Source organism: Brassica napus, chromosome A1, assembly GCF_020379485.1.
Source record: "Brassica napus cultivar Da-Ae chromosome A1, Da-Ae, whole genome shotgun sequence".
NCBI lineage: Eukaryota > Viridiplantae > Streptophyta > Magnoliopsida > Brassicales > Brassicaceae > Brassica > Brassica napus.
Genome location: NC_063434.1, coordinates 6931889 through 6953713, shown reverse-complemented (window position 1 = coordinate 6953713; position 21825 = coordinate 6931889). Strand labels below are relative to the sequence as shown.

The 21825-nt window shown below is 33.0% G+C and overlaps 2 protein-coding genes across 2 annotated transcripts; one reads left to right on the top strand and one right to left on the bottom strand.

Moving 5' to 3' along the window:
* Window positions 1-1301: 1301 nt before the first annotated feature.
* LOC106376538 (flavonoid 3'-monooxygenase CYP75B137-like) lies at window positions 1302-3255 on the bottom strand. Its single transcript, XM_013816631.3, has one exon. The coding sequence runs from the start codon at window positions 3023-3025 to the stop codon at window positions 1451-1453; it is 1575 nt and encodes a 524-aa protein (XP_013672085.1). The 5' UTR covers window positions 3026-3255; the 3' UTR covers window positions 1302-1450.
* Window positions 3256-17783: 14528 nt separating this feature from the next.
* Window positions 17784-19780, top strand: LOC106373529 (MYB-like transcription factor ODO1). The gene is made up of 2 exons (XM_048740818.1): window positions 17784-18291; window positions 18814-19780. Exons 1-2 carry the CDS (start codon window positions 18029-18031, stop codon window positions 19352-19354), a joined length of 804 nt encoding a protein of 267 aa, XP_048596775.1. The 5' UTR covers window positions 17784-18028; the 3' UTR covers window positions 19355-19780.
* The last annotated feature ends 2045 nt before the right edge of the window (window positions 19781-21825 follow it).

The window sequence follows — 21825 nt, the reverse complement described above, 5'->3', positions numbered from 1 at the left end:
CTGATCTCATGTGCTTCTTTACGTTTAGTTCTCCTTACTAATATATACTTGTGTTCTTACATAGATCTCTTTCTTTCTATGTTTCTATGTTACGTTGAGTTTCTATGTGCGCTTTCGATATGATTCTCAATCCTTTGGTTGAGCATCATTGTGTTCAACTGATTCATAGGACATGTTGTGTTCTCATCTCTATTGGTCTCTTTTTCTTGGCGGGACGAGAAAGGCGGGTCGGTACATCCCAATTGCTATCAGTAGCGCATGTGTTGATGAAGATCGGAGTCCCGCGGGCCTGTACCGCCAAGGCTTATGCAAGTCGCGGGTCGGGATTGGGCAGCTCTTCTAGGAACCGCATCCCGCGCGGGCCTGTACCGCGAAGACCCGCATTAACCGTGTACCGCGAAGATCCGTATTGACCGTGTACCGCGGCGGGGCGGGACAAGACGGGTCGGTTCAACCCAATTACCATTTCTAGGCAGGGCCCGTTCCAATATAATGTTGTGATAAAACTATACTAAAAAAAAGACAATCTTTAAAATGGTAATGTTTGCGTCTAAAGTTTTAGTTTGTTAAGTTTTAGGCCAAGGCAAAGACCAAAGCCGATCTAATACATCCCTATAGTCGTTGTGGTCATCGTTTGTCACTTGAAAGTTCTTTGATTCTTTCTTTTTTTTTTTAATATGGGTTATTCCACACCAAGATCCAGATTAATTTTTAAGTGGAGGTACAATTCATGGATGGATTTTTTTCCAGAGTATTCAAATATGGTAATCTAAGTTAGAGAAGTTTCAAACCCATTTCCCTTAGAGCAGACCCGTGTGGTTTCTTTAATTCTTTCCTTCTACTGGTAATAATAAGCACATTCATGTATAGCTTACATGTCCATGCATGAATATGAATTGAATTTCCATAACTGCATTATACCAACTACCACTTTATATTTTCTATTTGTTTTTCAACTACCATTCTGTCATTCGTGGGATCGACTATTAGACTATTTTGATGAGACATGATAATATGTTGGCAAATGAAAAGTGCAAGGGCATCTTCGTTCCTATTCCATTTTTTCCTCTAAAATAGAGTAAAAATAAATATGGAGTAAGGAATGCTCCAACCCAACTTCATATTTCATTCCATAATGAAATTTACTTCATAAATGGAGTAATTTATTTTTTGTTTGTTCATCACTCTATTATGGAGTGGAATATGGAATATAATTGAAACAATTTTACTCTATTTTCACTTTTACTCTATTTTGGAGGAAAAAATAGAGTTATACATTGGAGATGCTCTAAAACATTATATAAATAAATAAATTTATTATATATAATCAGATATGCGTCTTCACACACTCCATTTTTACAAAGCATTTAAATATTAAAAACTCTCACCACAAAATAAAATAAAAGTAAATCACAATCAACTTCCCTGAACCAAATTTTCATTTAGTTATTTAAGCTGTGTAGAGTTTGGGATCAGACAACCTTGGAACAGGAATAGCCACAAGTGGACTCTTCAACTTAAGAACAAGCCCAAACTTCTCTTCAACCTCAAACTTCTGTCCTTTAGGAGCTTTCCAGTCAAAAGAGTGAAGAAGCGACGCAATGTTGAACAGAACAAGCCTCTCAGCCATGTTAATCGCCGCGCAAATCCTCCTCCCCGATCCAAAAGGTAAATACTTAAAGTCACCTCCATTGAAGTCAAGCGAGTTCTCCAAAAACCTCTCAGGTTTAAACTCGTTTGGTTCATCCCAATGCTTAGGATCTCTATGAATCGCCCAAACGTTGATGAATATCTTCGAGTCTTTAGGCACAGTGTACCCCGCAACCACAGAGGTCTCGCTGTTCCGATGAGGCACAAGAAGAGGAAGAGTAGGGTGAAGCCTAAGAGTCTCTTTCATAACAGCTTGTAGATAAGGAAGCTTTGGTAAATGCGACTCTTCAACGATGCTGTCTTTACCAACAACTTGATCTAGTTCTTGTCGGATTTTCTTGAAAACTTCTGGTCTACTAACGATCTCCGCCATTGCGAATTCCGATGCGTTAACCGATGTGTCCACGCCACCAAGAACCATGTCCATAAGCAGTGACTTTACGTGAGTCAACGAGAGAGGAGCTTTCTCATCGTCGTCTTTAACCCTAATCAAATATTGTAAAAAATCTTCTTCTTCCTCGCTTTTTTTCCCCACCATCTTGACATGACTCTCCATAACACGATCGAACAAAAGATCTAGCTTCTTCACGTGGACCTTCATCTTCTTAACAAGTCCTTGGAAGTCAAATCTCGCGAACATGGGGAAGAAGTCCGAGTAGTTCTGAATCCCTTCTATGTCGGAGATATCAGATATTAGGGTTTTGAGCTCGTTTCCTAAGCTCGTTCTCTCTTCTCCTTCAACGGTAGCTCCCCACATCATCCTCGTCACGACGTTGAAGATAGAGAGGAAGATCTGCTCTCCGAGGTTTACGGGAGACCCGTCGCGAGCCATTTCCGACATGTAAACAACGGTTTGTCGGGTTTCTTCGCGGCGAGTGGAGTAAGAAGCCTCGAGAGTCGGCGTGGTGAACATCTTCATGACGCAGAGCTTACGTAATCTTCTCCAGTGGGTGCCGTAAGGAGACCAGAGGATGTCTTCTCCACCGTAAGTGTTGATCTTCCCTACTTCGGGGAGGTCATGGTTCGCGAAGGTTATGTCGTGGGTTTTGAGAACCTCGCGAGCCATGTCTGGGGAAGAGACGACGATAGCGAGTTTGGAGCCGAGGTGGATTTTCATGAGAGGGCCGTGTTTTTGAGTTAGGGCTTGGAACTGTGTGTGGAGGATGTCGGAGTTTAGGAACGGGAGGTTTCCCACGATGGGAAGTGGCCATGGTCCCGGAGGCAACGGTGGGCCGTTCTTGGACTTAGCCTTTCCTTGAATCCAGAAGTAGCAGAAGATGGCGACGAGAGCAGCTACGGCGAGCATGATGGAGCTGTATGGATCCTCTGTGTTGAGGATCGTGGAGAGAGTGAAGCTAGACGAAGTCGCTTCCATTTTCTTCCTGACAAAGATCAATCTCTGTGTTTGAGAGACTTTGGTTACTGGAGGGTTTGGTGTTGTGTGGTGGTAGATAAGATGGGAGCATGGAGATTTATATTGTAGGCTCCGGGAGAATGATGTTATTATTTTATTATTAATATATTATAATATCAACTTGTAAGAAATTTCTTAGGCTCCTTCATATATTCGAAACTCAAAAGTGAAAGATTTGCGACGGCGTTGATATTAGTATAAGACCTTGCATGCATTAAAAAAAAAAGCATGCAGAAAAGTAACACTAAACCGATGTAACTTATTTACACAAATTAAATATTTTAGTAAAACCAGTTGAAATGTTATACAGTAGTTACTAATTTCATGAGTAAAAAATCTTTAAAATAGACGAAAAGATATTTTGCATTGTGAGAGGGTATAGGCATTTAATAATACTAAGAATAATAATAAATAAATAAATATTTTAATATTAATATTAATGAGAGAAGAGTTATAAACGCCAATCTTGACTCAGTCGCCCCCAGTGTTGAAGTCCCATTCAATAATTCAAAGAAGAATTTAATGGTGTACTAACACATCACTCCACTTGTGAATATTCCAAAACCTTATCAATTATCCATTAATTAATAATAGTAGTAATAGGTTGAATTTGCCTTTTTTATTGTGTGATTGCTGATTTTATTTTGTTTACCTTGGTTATTTTTTAAATGCGTTAAAAGGAAAATACAAGACTTTTCAACATTGTGAACTAATTTTATTATTTTGCCTTTTTAATGTCGGTTGTTGGTGTTACTTGTAAGACCGGCTAGCCCACAGGATCTAGCTCAATTTTATTCCAACATGAAAACTATATTAAGATCAAAACGGTAGAATAAATTCAGTAATTCTAAGTTCTCGTAATTAAAAATTAAATGATTAAAAGAAATGGTTTTCTATTGAAATTGTTCAAAAGTCAAAACACTCATTTTTTTTCAAGTTAACATTCAGTTTTTCAATTTAGCATTTGCATTTTACAAACCAATGAGCTAATCGTTTTTCTTGACAAAGTTAAATGTAGACGAATGAAAAATACACAGTAGACGTCAAAAACAAATGACAAATGCAAACAATAGAGCTCTATATTTGGGTCAAAGAAAAACAATGGAGCTCTATATTATATATTTTGTATATAAAATGAACCAAACTAATGGTTAAATTCCTACTACATTCAAAAATAAGGTCAACAAACGCGAGTTAACTTTAAATTGCGTCAACATTATTTTGAGACCAAAACACACAAACTTTCATGAATCCATACATTCTTAGCAGATCCCATAAGCTTCTTCTCTCCTCCTTTTAAAACTCTTTTATTTTCTTCTACTTTACCTAATAACCTACTCAATGTCTGACTAGACGTGCGCAATACGTGAAACTCCTAACGAAACCGCTACATTATAGTGTCATTGATGTTCTCAACATTTTAACCACACATGTTTCTCCAAATAACACGGCATTGGCTTCAGTTCAGCTAGCTCGAATTCTTTCTCATGCACATCTTTGGCTCTCTTTGTTAGTTCATCATCAACGTTCTTATTATGTTTCTTCACTTTCTCTAAAACGTTTCCGCTCTCTTTCATTACCAATTTATTCCTTCCAATTCTAATTTTGCCGCTTCTTGTTGTAGCATTGGGAAAAAAATTGGTGTCTGCATCTGAAAATTTGAAATCGGCTTTGCTATTTTATAATCATGCAACTGTTACTGGCAGTGCTGCCTTTTGGTGTTAGAAAAACTTGAGTTTGGTTTTCTTCGGTTGGTCAGCTTCGAATTGGTCTGAATAAAAACGTGTATGGGACTTAGTTTGGAATAATTGAAACTATCCTGGGCCTAAAATTTGAGAAATAATTTGGGCCTTGAAAATATTTGATCATCTCAATGCAAGACCCAACAAGAAGCCTAAATTATGTTTTTTGATTGAAAACATTTTCCTTTGTATGTTTTTTTTTTGAACGAATCCTTTGTATGTTTAAATATTTAAATCACTTAACTGAATTTGTACAAGAAAACATCGTTTTTATGTAAGGACTTTTATTACTGAAGGTTGAGGAATAGCATTCCAAAAGAGAACCAAACCCATCATCTCCCAGATAAACCTAAGTTCACTTTCCAGATTGACCAACTGTATATTCAAGTAAGAGATGAGAGTGTCCATGACTCCCTCATAGAGGCCAATGTGTATTAAGTCGTAAAATCTATACTTCTTAATATGATTTAACAATATATAGCATAATAGCTAAATAGCAAATATATCATGTCTTCATTTTTTAAGGTTTCTACACACAAATTAGACTCTTTTAAAGGGTACGCAATGTGTCACTCACACTATGCAGTGAGAAGGATTTATTTGTTCAACACAAATCTTTTGATTTTCACCAACATGACGTTTTCTACAGAAAATGAACATGTATGTATACTTTATACATGTATACAGTAGGTGGGAGGGGACAAAAGTGGCTTGTTACAAACGTACAATAATAATGGCACCTCGTTTATTTATAGAGTTCCATACATTTATGTTGATATATATATGCATGCATAATATAGTGACGATGGCATTACTCATGAGTAACGTAAATGGTGACTTTAAAATGGGAATAAAGCAAGAAGATGATTTTAAACTTTGATTAATGGAACAAGCGATGATTAAGAGTCTTGAATTTTAATTAACTACTAGTAATAATTAGTACATGAGAGTTGTAGAAATAGAAGAAAGTGGTGGGGTTTAGGGCGGAAGTATCGATTACTAAGGTGTTGAACTGTCACTTTATTTGAGTTTAAAAAACTTGGATATTTTGGAGACCTTTTATGCTAATAATTAAGGGGACCTCACATAGTCCAGATCTTTATTTTTACAAGTCATTCTTAAACAACATAAAATTCTTGACAAACAAACTATTTCGTTACAATTCATTTATTTTTAACAAGAAAAATAGGATTCTTTTTGCCAAATAAATAGGATATTATTTGTCGGAATCAATCAGAAAAGACATTTTAAAACCGATTTGCAATAGAATTGTGGTCAGAAGTCGGCAGTGTCCTTCCGCTTATGTATATTTAGAGATACATTTTGTTTTTTTTTTTTGACAAAAGAGATGCATTTTTGTTGACGAGCAACCGTAAAATATTTTATTTGTTTTTCTGCCATTAGGGTTAGTCTTAATCACACGCAAACAAACACTTGGGACTTGTGTGTGTTACATTTTATCTGGGGACCATGATTAACAAAGAAGACATGAGGCACAAGTTGTACGATAGTTTGATAACCACTGCCTAATCTATTTTATTATTTTGATAAGATAGAAATTTAGTAAATATACGTACGTATTACTTACCGAAAAATGATTCAACCAACGAGATATATAAGAGTAGTGAATCTAGTGATTCACAGCCACAGGGCAATGCAACGGAGATTTTTGTACGTCAGAAGTGGGAACATATGTATTTGGCGTGGACAAATCGTAGTAAGAAAATTTATGTTTTGTAAAAAATCTAGTAAGAACATATGTATCTGGCGTGGACAAACACTACAAGAAAACATCGGGATACTGAGGGAAAAAATCGTCGGTATGTCGTCGGAATAACGTTATTCCGAGGACATACCGACGAAAAAAGTCCTCGGAAATAACTCCTCGGAAATTCATAATTCCTCGGAATTCCGTCGGAATTTTCCGACGGAATTCCGAGGAAACAAAATTCCGAGGAAACTCCGAGGACACAATGTTCGTCGGAAGGTTCCTCGGAAAATACCGAAGGAATTCCGATGGTCCAATCCTCGGAAGTTTCGACGAAATATTTCTCGGAATATTTATCGGAAAATTCCGAGGGAAGAAAGTTCCTCGGAAAATTCCGAGGAACATTTGTTCCTCGGAAAATTCCGAGGAACATTTGTTCCTCGGACATTTCCGAGGAACTTTCTTCCCTCGGAATTTTCCGAGGGAATTGAGTTTCTCGGAAAATTCCGAGGAATCCTTTCCCTCAGACAATTCCGAGGAACTTAATGTTCGTCGGAATTTACCGAGGGATAAAAGTTCCTCGGAATTATCCGAGGACCTCCATTCCCTCGGAATTTTGAAAAAAATTATTTTTTTAAAAAATTTATTTTTTTTTAAAATTATTTTTTTTTGGAAAAAAATTAAAATTTTTAAAATTTAAAATTAAAATTGAATAAAACATAAAATAAAACATAGTAGATAATATTCAAATTTAAATAAAACATTCAGAGTTTTTGGAAAAAAAAAAACTACGGGTCTTGAATGTTCGGGAACGTCTCGTTCGGGTACATCCTCTTCATCATGTCCATCATCTGCTCGTTCAGCCTCTTCTGGGTCTCATAGCCCGCCTGTTGAGCTGCCATCTGAGCCTCCAACGCAGATATCCGATCATCCTTGTCCTTCAGCTGAGCCGTAAGAACTTCTGGATCAACATACGCATGTGGTGCAGAAGAAGGAGCAGCCGACCGGGAGCGACGACCCAAACCGACCAAACGTCCCTTTTTCTTTGGAACCGACTGAAATATAAATAAAACGAAGTTAAGATAATTTAAATTGATGATAAAATAAAAATCAAGAAATAATTAAATTGAACTTTTAAAAAAAAAAACTTACCGATTCAACGATTTCGTTGATTCGAACCCGAGACAAGTTGGTCGAGGCCGTCGAATCGTCATCATCGGTTTGAAGCTGAGACACTTCGTCATACACCTGAGTCTGGACCAGGTCGACCACGTCCCTCACAAGACCATCATCAATCTGGCCGGTCTTCTTGTTGGTATACGCCCTTTTCATAAGGGCGAGATCATCAACTGGGTGGCCTTCATTTTCTTCCGCCTTGAAAAAAAATAAATTAGACAAACATTAGAGATTTGAAAATGCAAAAAAAATAAAATTCTGAAACTTAAATAATTGAAGAAAAAGCGGTTGAGCTTACCATGCGATCCGCCAGAGTGGCAATAGATTGAGCACCCAAGTTATGCTTGTAGATGCCCTTTCCTTTACGGTCGCTCCTGCGGTTGTTGGAGTTGGTGGAAGAAGTTTCTTTCGTCTCTTCTTTATCCCAATGCGCACACAACTCCTTCCAGACCGTGCCGTTCATCGACTTTGGGACCTTTTAATTTAAAAAAAAAAAGTTTAATAATTTTAAAAATAGTTTAATAAATTAAAAATTGTTAATAAATTAAAAACTACCTTGTTTACTTCCCACTTCTTCTTCCACTCGTACATCTGCTTCCCATAGTTGTCCATAACTTTATGGACAAAATGGTGATAGATAGAGAGCGTATCATCGGCATTCCAGTTGAATTCTTGCTGAAATAGTTTAAAAATAGTTTTTAAGCACAAAAATATAATAGTTTAAAAATTACAAAAATCGTCGTTTTAATAAATAAAAAATAGTTTAATAATTAAAAAAATAATTTAATAATTACAAAAATAAGTTTTAATAATATTTAAAATGTCTAATAAATATATAAATTAGTTTAATAATTACAAAAATAAGTTTTAATAATATTTAAAATGTCTAATAAATATAGAAAATAGTTTAATAATTACAAAAAATAGTTTTAATAATATAAAAAATATAATTTAAAAATTAGAATACTTACCGCAAACTGCTGAAACCACAGATGCTGCTTCTCGACAGGGAAGTGAGTGAAAGTCGGATGTCCGCTGTCGAGGGCCGAGTACATCATACGGTTGATCCATGCGCTGATCCCGTTCCCGGATCGGTTGAACCTAACAAAAAAAATAAATTATTAATAAAAAAATAGTTTAAAAATTAAAAATAGTTTAAAAAATAAAAGTTTAAATTACCATGTTTGACCATGTCCATGTGGATACTCAGTGAGATAGGGAAGATGGTCACGACCGGGCTGTCGAACCAACTCCGCAACCCTCATCACTCCCAGAGGACCAGGTGCAGCAGCGGGACCAGGAGCGGGTGCAGCAGCGGGACCAGGAGCGGGTGCAGCAGCGGGAGAGGGAGCAGCAGGAGCGAGTAATGGAGAGGGAGATGTTTGGTATGAGCTGTGGGGCGAAACGGAATCCTGAACATGGCTGGAAGAACCCCGAGACTGGCTCCCCATACCACCCCGGCTACGACGCTGGCGAGGCCGGATCTGATCATCATTAGACCTGTAAATTAAAAAAAACATATTTAAAAATTAGTTCTAATAATTTTAATTAAAAAAAACAGTTTAAATTAAAAATAGTTTAAAAACATAGTTTTTAATCACAAAAATATAAATAGTTTAATAATTAATAAAAAAAGTTTTAATAAATAAAAAATACTTTAAAAATTTTAAAAATGTTTAATAAATATATAAATTTATATTTTACATATAAAATACAAAAAAAATGTTTTTAAATATTATATAAATGATTTTTAATCTTAAAAAAGTTTTATAGATTTTAAAAATGTTTAATAAATTTATAAATCATTTTTAATTACAAAAAAAAGTTTTAATAAATAAAAAATAGTTTAAAAATTTTAAAAATGTTTAATAAATATATAAATTTATATTTTACATATAAAATACAAAAAAAATGTTTTTAAATATTATATAAATGATTTTTAATCTTAAAAAAGTTTTATAGATTTTAAAAATGTTTAATAAATTTATAAATCATTTTTAATTACAAAAAAAAGTTTTAATAAATAAAAAATAGTTTAAAAATTTTAAAAATGTTTAATAAATATATAAATTTATATTTTACATATAAAATACAAAAAAAATGTTTTTAAATATTATATAAATGATTTTTAATCTTAAAAAAAGTTTTATAGATTTTAAAATGTTTAATAAATTTATAAATGAATTTAAAATGCAAAAATAGATTTTATATACAAAAAACGTTTTCAATATATATATATATAATTTCAAATTCGATTTTTATAACCACAAAATTGATAAAAACTAAAAAAAAAATTCAAATCAAGTGAAATACATAATCAAACTCCATTTTACACAAATCTACCATTCACCCTAACAAAATCTATAAATCTCATTCCAAAATCATCAAATCTACTTAAAAACCATACAAATCTAACCTAAAAGAGTGGGATAGGGTTCTTACATGATTATGGGGGAGGATTAGGGGAGAATCGCCGGAAAAACGGGAGAGAGAACGGTGGAATCGCCGGAAATCGCCGGAATCGCGAGAGGAGATGTGCAGCGGCGCGGAGAGAAAGAGAGAAATGGGGAAGAAGATCGGGCTCGCCCTAATCTTATGAGGCGTCCGACGGAAAATATCCGTCGGAATTTCCTCGGAAATATTTTATACTTCCGTCGGAATTTCCTCGGAATTCTATGATTCAATTTTCCCGAAATATTTGGCGGCTTCGTTTACCCGGTTAGATGAAAATATTCCGACGAATCCAGTTTCCTCGGAATACCCTCGGTAATCTCCGAGGAAATTCTGAGGAACCAGGGTTTGGGGTTTTAAAACATCGATTATTTTCGCCGTATTTCATTTCTTATACAATTATAATGACAGCTATGTTAGTCTTCAAATTTTCAATACCTTCAAGAGTCACTGATCTTGTGCATAAATCGCGGAAGAAACCACTTATCCCTGCAATTGCTTCATGAACATTTCGTGGTAATAGTTCCTTGAAGGCAAACGGAAGGAGACGCTGCATCATTACATGGCAATCATGGCTTTTCAAGCCAGTAAACTTTCCTTCCTTTCTGTCGATACAGTTACGCAAATTAGATGCGTAACCGTCTGGAAATTCCACATCGTTTGAAATCCAATCAAAGAACGCATCCTTTCCCGCTGCATCAAGTCGGTATATGGGAAAAGGAGCCCTACCACTCTCATCAACATGAAGTTCTGAACGAGCACATATATCGACTAAATCCAGTCTTGACTTCAAATTATCCTTTGTTTTACCTTGAACATTAAGGATCGTGTTCATCAGGTTGTCAAAAAAGTTCTTCTCGATATGCATGACATCTAAATTATGCCTTAGTAGATGATCCTCCCAGTATGGCAGATCCCAAAAAATACTTTTTTTGTGCCAGTTATGTAGGTTTCCAACACCATCTACCGGAAAATGCTCATGTCCACCGACGTCTGGCGTTCTTTCTGCACCAAAATCTCTAAGTTGTGTCTTCAAATCTTTCCCACGAATTTCCGGAGGTGGACTGTCAAACACCCTCTTGTTCTTCGTAAACAAATTCCTACTTCTACGATATGGATGATCTGGTGGTAGAAATCTCCTGTGACAGTCAAACCAACACGTTTTCCTTCCGTGTTTTAGTTGGAAAGCATCAGTGTTATCTTGACAATATGGACATGATAGCCTTCCATGCGTTGTCCATCCAGATAACATACCATATGCTGGAAAATCACTTATTGTCCACATTAGTACTGCCCGCATTTGAAAGTTTTCTTTATACGAAACATCGTATGTTTCAGCACCTTGAGTCCATAGTTGTTGCAACTCATATATTAGTGGCTGAAGAAACACATCAAGTGATCTCTTAGGATGCTCTGGTCCGGGAACGAGAATCGAGAGGAACAAAAACTCTCGTCGCAAGCACAAGTTTGGGGGTAGGTTGTATGGTGTAAGAATGACTGGCCATAGAGAATACTGTCTTCCACTCTTGCCAAACGGGCTGAAACCATCAGTACATAATCCAAGGTAGACATTTCTTCTCTCATACGCAAAGTCGGGATACTTTGATTGGAAATGCTTCCACGCTTTTGCATCTGAAGGATGTCTGATCTCACCATCTGTTGAGTGCTCCGCATGCCATCTCATTGGTTGCGCTGTGCGTTCAGACAGATACAGCCTCTGCAACCTTTCCGTCAAAGGCAAATACCACATCCTTTTATATGGTACTGGAATTCTTCCACTCGTATCTTTATAACGAGGCTTCCCACAAAATTTGCATGAAACCCGCTGTTCATCCGCCCTCCAATAAATCATGCAGTTGTCTCTGCATACATCTATTACCTGATACGATAAACCAAGACCAGCTACGAGTTTCTGAACCTCGTAGTATGAGCCAGGAGCTACATTATCTTCAGGTAGAATACCTTTTACATAATCAGCAATCGCATCCACACAGTCTTCAGCCAAATTATAATCCGTCTTAATGCCCATCAATCTTGTAGCAGATGATAAAGCTGAATGACCATCTCTGCAACCTTCGTACAATGGTTGCTTTCCAGCATCCAACATATCATAAAATCTCCTAGCTTCGGCATTGGGTAAATCTTCCCCTCTAAAATGATCATTTACCATCTGCTCAGTACCTACACCGTAATCTACATCCGTTCTAATTGGATCTTCTAATCTAACCGGTGGCTGAAGTTCGCTAGTACTACCAAGTTCATAATCAGTTTCTCCATGATGATACCAAATTTTGTAACTTCGTGTAAACCCACTCAAATATAAATGAGTCCAAACATCCCATTCTTTAATAACTTTTTTATTTTTACAATTAGAGCAAGGACATCTTAACATACCTGTTTTTGCTTCCGGTTGTCGGTGAACTAACCCCATGAATTCGGTTATACCTTGTTGGTATTCTTCCGTAAGCAATCTCGTGTTCGGATCCAAATGAGGTCGATCGATCCAAGAACGAAAATAATTGGAAGAAGACATGTTTTTTATGAATCAAATTCGTGTGTAAAGAAAGTGAGAGGGAGGATGAAGATATGGTGTGAATGAAGAGGAAGAGGGGTGCTTGTATTTATAGGTGAAATCCTGCCGACGGTCCGAGGAAATTCCGACGGAATTCCGATGCAAACGGCTAGTTCGTCGGAATTTCCTCGGAATTTTTAAAATCCCCCAACGGCTCTCCAACGGCTCTCTAACGTCTATAATATTTCCTCGGAATTCATCGGTTTTTTCCGAGGAATACTAGTTTCCTCGGTATTCCGTCGGAATATTCCGACGAAATGTGTTTTCCTCGGAATTCCGTCGGAATATTCCGACGGAATTCCGAGGAAGCAAAATTTTGTATTTCCTCGGAATTGCCTCGGAAATGCCTCGGTATATTCCGAGGAATTCATTTTCCGTCGGATCGTCCGTCAGAATACCGCTGTTTTCTTGTAGTGAAATCGTAGCACGAAACACAAGTCAGCGAAATCGGAATCAAGAAAAGAAAAGAGTGCCAAAGCATTAACTACTAGTTGATCATGTCATGGAAATTAACTTTGTCAATGTCGCGTAGAGCAGAAATAATGAAATATAACACACTTCTGATTAATTACCACGTGAACATATAGAGGTTCTATAAGAAATAATAATGTAAATTGCGGATTTCTTGTATCCCAATCCATCTGAATTAAAAGCCAAGAACCTTTCCTTAAAAACTAGTTTCAGGTTGAAATCAAATGAATAAGCGCTTCGGCATTGACTTCAATGGCCCAAATTAAGTTGTATATTTCTAAAACAAAGCACCTAGTTATAGATTCACACGTCTGGTAAACATTTGTGTAAATTGATACGATAAAGAATATTTTAGTTTAAATATTGAAACAAAGACTACTTTGTAACAATATCATGAACCCAAAATTGCAAGTCACTTACAAGTCGCAAGATCAGAACTGTCCAGAACCTAAATTGATGTAATGATTATACGTGTGCACCTACGTGTCAGATACATATTCGTTTATGTTTGTGTTACCGTATCGACGACGAGATATATTCGTGTGCACCTACGTGTCAGATACATATTCGTTTATGTTTGTGTACCGTATCGACGACGAGATATATTCGTTCTAGTAAAAAGGTTAGTTTGTTGATTTGGAGTGTTATTCATTCTTTGCAATATATTGTTTATTTATTTTGTTTATTTGTATGTGGATTATCTAAATAGCTATGAAATCGTACGTGGGAGTATAAAACATACGAACCTATGCATGTGGATTAAAATTAGTATAAAACATACGAACCTATGCATGTGGATTAAAATTAGCTATGAAATCGTGGGACTATAAAACATTAACATACGAACTTATGTATTTATTTGATATAGAAACAAGCATTTGGGTAAAAAGCATATGAGTCGCACGTGTGATTGCGTACGTTGGCACGCACCCTATCCTTTCACATTAGTTCCAAAGTCATTTTCACCAACCAAATGCAACATCCCCAACACTCCTTTCTTTGAGCCTATTTGCGACAGATTTGACAAAGTAAGACAAAATATACTTCTTAACCTTAATCATTATATACTAGATTAAACTTATTTATATAACCAGCTTTAAGTTTTTAGCTAATTAACTCCTAATTGATCAATAAAATATATGAAAATGAACCATTCAATATAAAACCTAAAGAAATCACTGTATGTGTGTATAATACATCATTGCAATAGATATTCATATAGATGAAGTAAGATACAAAAAATCTTCTTCAAAACTGTTGTAGTTTCCCCATCATGACATCTGTATATACATATGTTATGTGTACCTTAAAGTATATACATGTTTATGAACGAGCAATGCATAATTCTGATTTTGAGCATGTATATTATTTTGCTATTGCTGTGATTAATTATAATCTAGTGAAAAAGGTATATAATACAATAAGTTACAATAATTTCTGTATCTTTAATATATTCCCACAAAATAGTTAACTGTATTTTCTGATCTGATTTGTTAAGAATCAGCCGCTAACTAAACAAGAGCTATATATATATATGCTATATTATGAAACACGTTAAATACTAAGACAGTAAAACTATGCTTCTCTTTAGTTAATGAATATTAAAGTTTGTCGCTAGAATCTGTAGCTAGAGAGTTAAAATTTATTTTTATTTTTCATTTTTAACAAGCATTTTTTCTTGTTTTATTAAAGCTATATGTTTTTTTAATAATTTAAAAAGCTATATCTTATGTAATGTTTAAACCACTAAGAGCATGCGTAGTGGTGTTCCAAAGCACTAGTTTCTAGCTACATCTATACTATTAAAACATAATCCATATTAGGATTCTGCCATTAATTTTTAATTTATTTACAATGTGAATTTAGCATTTTTTTTATTAATTTCGTCCATTAAATAAGGAAACAAATCTTTTGAAAATAATTTTGTTTACATATACAAGTTTATTAAATAATGGCACAAGAAATTAAAATACTTCGTAAACATAAAGGTAAATTAAGAAAAAGAGACCATAATAGTGTTTTGGTATGTTAGTAAAAAAAATAGAGATAAAAATTTATTCTGATAACTTATTTAAAAAAAAAATATTTTATTTTTATATTATAGATTTTTTCATCTAGAATCAGATTCACTAACACGAATAAAAAAAATTCATCAATAGGTTATGGATTATATCATCTTAGTTTGATTATTAAATAAATCAAGACCAATGCAAAACAAAAAAAAAATAAACAAATAGTTTTTTTACTAATCAAAATTTACTTCTGCAATTTGAACGTGTGTGTCTACAACACAGTGAACATCTCTTTAAATCCAATATCTTGGCTCCATCTATAAACAATTTACAATTATAATTTATTTTCTTTTAAACATATACAATCATCTTAATTATAGACTTTTTATCAAAAATATCATCGTAATTATAAATGTAACTAGATTACAAATGTTTTAAACATACATATATCTTTCAGTGAAAAATGTATCTTTTCGATAGAATTTTTAAAATTAAATAAATCTCGCGCTTTTAAAGTGCGGATCAAAATCAAGTTTATTAATTAAAAAAGAAATAATAGAAGACAAACAAGAAAGAGAAAACAAAAAACAAAAGAAACGTACCTGTGAGAAGGGACTCTCCCTTGTATTTTGAGGTACTATTCTACAGGTGGCACACTACAGAATTTTGCTCATCAAATTTTAATTACATAACTAGATTTTGACCCGCCCTTTCAAGGGCGGGTATATTTTTGGAGCGGGTATAGGAGCGGGTATATTTTTGTTTTAAACTTTTTTTGAATGATTTAATTTTATATTTATGTTTATTAATCATATTTATGTCTAATGTTAATTTACTTTAGTATAATTTTTAGTAATTATATTAAATATGTCAAGTTGCATAAATATACATATCATATGTATTTCAGAAATTATTTTTAAACTTTATTCATAAAAATTACAACATATTATATTTTCTTAATAGTTATCTAACATAGTTAGTCAAGAATATTTGTATTAAAAAAATCCGATTCGTAATCGACCCAAAAATCAAACTCTAATACTCTATTAGACATGACTTATATATTTGAATGGTTCTTAAAATGTTATATCCAAAAACCAATATCAAACCCAACCCGCACCGAAAACCGAACAATGTTTTTTGAAAAATGTTTGAAAATTTATATTTTTAATATATTCTGTTAAATATATATATGTAAACGGGTTAATATGGTCTTCAATAACTTTAAGTAAAATCACATTTAATAAATACTATTAATCGAATAACCTATTTAAAACCCGTTAAACTAATTGAGTTTATATGAATATTTATTTGTATTAAAATTCCACTTAAATCCTGTTAAACCCTATTTTTAACTTCACGTGCTTTGCTAATTGATAAATTTAATGTATGTGTAAAATATTTAAAATTTGAAAAAATTAATGTCTAGTTGAATAAATCATAATTTCTTGGGCTGAGATGTAAGTTATGTTTTTGTAGTGTGATAATAATTTCTGAAAAAAATATATCAAAGTTTATTATAATTATGAGGAATAATTATCATATCATTATAGAAAGAGATGTCAATAATGTAACTGTATACATAATTATATAAAATAACGTGTTATATTAATCAAATAAAAGGTTAAAATTCTAAAAATAATTTTTATTTGAACACCCAATAACAAAAAACATAACAAAAATATATGGCTACAAAATTGTATTTTTAATGTCGAGCATTAATTTTAACCTTTATAAACGTTTATATTTTTATGGTACATGACCAATTGTCTAAGGGGTTTTTTTTGGTATTACACATGTATTGCTATATATAAGGGTTTATTTTTTTTAAAACACCAAATAATGAAAAAAATACAAAAATATAGTTTTAAATTTTTTTGTTGCCATATACGTTGTCATTTAAAATATGAAATATGACTTAAAGTGGTTATCCCTTTAAAATAGGACTTAAAGTGGTTATCCCTTTAAAATAGGACATTAAAACATATTCATTTACATGCAGTTATATAACATTATGCAGTTAAGTTTTAGATACAGTTATATTTTAAGTTGGACTCAACTATTATCAACTGGGCATGTTCCTAATTTAATAGTATTGATTACTTTATCAGCAAATAATAATATATTTATCTATAGAGACTATTGTAAAGAAACTTACCACTAGAGCATCTCCAACTCACGTCTATTTCTATTTCTATTTCTATAATAGCATTTACATGCAAAATCACTCCAACTCATCTTTATTTATACCTCTAAAATAGAGATTGCTATTTTTTTCTCTATTTATAGAGAAAGAAATAACATTCCTCTATATTTTGCTATATATGTAGATATCTATATTTTAAAAAAATACATTGGAGTAAAATTTATCTCTATTATAAAGTTCCTCTATTTTAGAGGTAAAAATAGAAGAATACATTGGAGATGGTCTAATGATGCTCTAATATATCTTATAAAAAATTTATAGTATATATATATATATTATATATATATATATATGAAATCGTTTGACAAAATTGATAAATATATGTATATATTAACATATATAAATGCGTGTGTATATTTATTTCATTTAATAATAATGTTGGGGGAAAGGTGTGATCAGAAGGTTATATATATATATATATATAGGTGGGTAAGCTTTGGTAAGCTTATGAGTTATGACATAACTTGCAAGCTGTTGAGATTTCAATCCTCAATAGCTTTAATTTTCGCGTCTCTCTTCCCTCCCTCTGCTCTGTTATAATCAATCCCTTCGAACATATATAAAAATCAAACATATTATACGCAATAACATTAACAAAAAGAAAGTAATATACGCAGTAATATTTAATGGGGAGGCAGCCATGCTGTGACAAGCTGGTGGTGAAGAAAGGGCCGTGGACGGCGGAGGAAGACAAGAAGCTCATAAACTTCATACTCACCAACGGCCATTGTTGCTGGCGTGCTTTGCCGAAGCTGGCTGGTCTCCGCCGCTGTGGGAAAAGCTGCCGCCTCCGGTGGACCAATTACCTCCGGCCTGACTTGAAAAGAGGCCTTCTCTCTCACGACGAGGAACAACTTGTCATCGATCTTCATGCTCATCTCGGCAACAAGTAAGCTTTGATAACTAATCATATGTTAATTCCACATAATTTTTCGATTCTCAATCTTTTGTATCTTACATTGAAGCTTAAAACTTCTCAAAATATGTTTATTGTTTTACGTTAACTAAAACTAAAGACTTAAGGTAATTAAAAATTTGTGGTTTGGATCGTGTATAGTAATGAAAATATGTTGTGTCAATTGTGGATTGTGTATATTGTGCCAAAACATAAATTAGATAGTTCCAAAGAAGATTCAAAATAGTAGATTTTAAATAAAAAACTTTGAATAGTAGAATATGTAGACGAACTAATTCGTTTTACATGTATTTTTCCTTGATATAAACTTCAAGACAAAGTAATGTCTTTCTCTTCAGATAGTGTTAACTTACTTTTTTCAATTTCCTTGTTTTAATATTCCAAGTACATCTGCACCAACACTTCGTAAAATATTATATAAGATTCTTGTGATCAAAGTTACAAAAAAAAAGATTCTTGTGATTAATAATTTCTTAAATCATTGGTTTACTATAGGTGGTCTAAGATAGCTTCAAGGTTACCCGGAAGAACTGATAACGAAATAAAAAACCATTGGAATACTCACATCAAGAAAAAACTTGTTAAGATGGGAATCGACCCTATGACACATCAACCTCTAAACCAAGAACCGAATAACACCTATAATCCCCAAAACCTTTCCTCGACTTCAGATGATATCTCAATGAAACCAAGGAGCGGCAGTACCAAAGAGACAAATGGCACGCTTACGGAAGACGAAAGCAGCAGCACGGTTACTGGTCAAAACAATTCCACGGATAGTGAAAATCATCTACTTAGTAACATATATAATGATGAAGAATTGTTTAGTCATTTATGGTCCGATGAAACTACTACCGCTGAAGCTTCGTGGAGTGATAGTAACGATGGCTTTGGTGGAACATTATATCATCATGACAACAATATGTCGGGCGCAGGAGCAGATTTTCCGATATGGTCACCGGAAGGAATCAACGGCAATGATTGGACGTTTCTGGATTATTGCCAAGACTTTGGTGTACATGATTTTGGGTTTTGACTCTCTCCTCACCACATGACATAATGGAAACTCTACGGAGATGAGTCACAACACACACGCATTAATTAGTGTCATGTTTTATGCATACGTGGCATATATACATGTACATACATGCATGCAAATATAAACTCAGCAAGGGTGCACCATGTTTTCCAAGTATTACGCATTAGTCTAGGGGTCTATAGTATATGTGGGGATACGTCCAAGTCAAGAAAAGATAATTAAGTTCAAGTCAGTTAGGTTTTGTATAGTTAATTACTTAATTATTCACATGTTCCCATCCAAAATCCAAAGAAAGTCGTATGAAAATAATGTGAATGTATATTTTCGCTATTATAGGGTCCAAGTTTAGGTTAGAATAAAACTGAGAGTTTGAGACACTATATATGTCCTCTCCCGGACTCGCGCATGTGTTGTATTTTTTTTGTCTTCTCTTTATTGTATAGATTTGTATGCATGAATAATCTTAAGATAAATATTAGTATACAAATTAATAAACGTTAAACCTTATGCATCATTTTGCGTGTTAACCTCGACGAACAAGACAATGATCAATCCCCTATATATTATTTGAGAAGCATTACAACATTTTTTTGTAGCCACGTGGCATCACTATAATGATTCTTAGAATCCTTAGAGAAATATGTTGGTCCATTTAAATATATAATAAGCTTTTTATTAAACCACAATAAATACATTATTAATGTGATTCATTATTTCCTTAAATAAGATTACGGAATTGCCTAATGTGGCTAAAGTATATATGACAATTAATGTTTTGAATAATAAAGATTTGATAAAAATAAGTGTGTATTATAATTATATTTGTTTAATTTTAAGCTATTAAAATAAATTAAACAATCATAGTAACCATATAATAAAAATTAAAAAAAATATTTATATATTATATTTTGAATTTTTAAAAACGAGTATAAATTACTAAAACTGTTAAAAGTTTTACATTCAAATTTTGTGATCTATGATTTAAAACTTTTGTTATGACATGATACAAATAACTGAAAAATAATATAAGTTGAAAGTCTCATTTAATAAGTATCAAAAATAAAATATATATAAATATATGTATCATTTTAAATTAAACTATATGCCATATAAAAATACATAAATATCGTAATTTTGAACTTTACTTTGAATATTTTTTTGATAAAAATTTTGAAAAAATATTGACAACTTAATTTTTAAAATATTATAAATTACTTAAACCATTATTCCTAAAGTGAAAATTTTGTTATCACTAATTTAGATTTTTTGCTATAACAGATAAAAAATGATAAAAAAAATATGAGCAAAAAACATCATCTAATAAATATTAATATTAACATATACCATATATATGTTACTATCATTTAAATTTAATTATTTATCATATCAAATAAAAAAAAATATTTTTTCGATTTATTAAATTTATTTATATATTCGCACCAATTTAATTATATAAATAGTAGATAATGACCTTTTTAATTATTCAATATATATTTATAATTAAAATATGTTATAAACATATAATAAATAAAATAATTTATATATATAATGTTCATTCCGCGCAAGGCGCGGGTCTTAACCTAGTAACTAAATTATTTTTGCAGAGGTGCGACGATGACAGACTTCTAGGAAGCAAAGTGAGAGGAGGACTACGCTTTTGACATTTTTCATTTCAAGTCTATCAATTCTACTTATACTATCCAATAGAACCTATTGTTATAAGCTTATCTACTTCAATGCAACTTAGCAAGTCTAGCATTCTAAACATATAAGCAATCACGACATATCTATTTATTTAATGGACTTTTGTGAATGTCCTCATAACGTTACTAACCTAAATAAAAGCCCACTAACAGCCTCCCGGTCGGATTTGTTAACCTGAATTTCATATTCTGCGCCCCCGCTTTTCCTGTAACAAATAAAATGAAAGCTAAAATAGTTAATTAAAAATGTCAAACTTTGCGGCCACGCACTAAATTTGATATATATTTTTCCTTCCATAAAATTGTGAGATTCTTAACGTTAGCCTGTATATGTTATATTATATACTAGGATCGTAAGTTATATATGTTTCTGATGAGAAGAAAGTAAAGAATATATATATAGTTTCTTGAAACTAAACAACCTCCATAACTATATAGTTAGTAATTAAAGGACATATATTCATCGTATTTTTAATAAATCAGACGAACAGAAGAATGGTATGTATATATATACAATATTTATGATTATGCTAACATACCCATATTTGGTTCACTGAAATATTTTATCGCAATGAACCTAACAGTATATAAAGCAAAGTACATTTTACATAAATTTCTCCATCATAGACCATAGAATAGACTAGAAACTTACTTTGTTTTTTCTCGATGGCAGAGTATTTTTTCCTTTCTCAGTTGCAGCCATTGACACCTACACATGCCATACGTGTTAAGGTCGTCAGCAAATGGAATACCATGAGAGGAGGA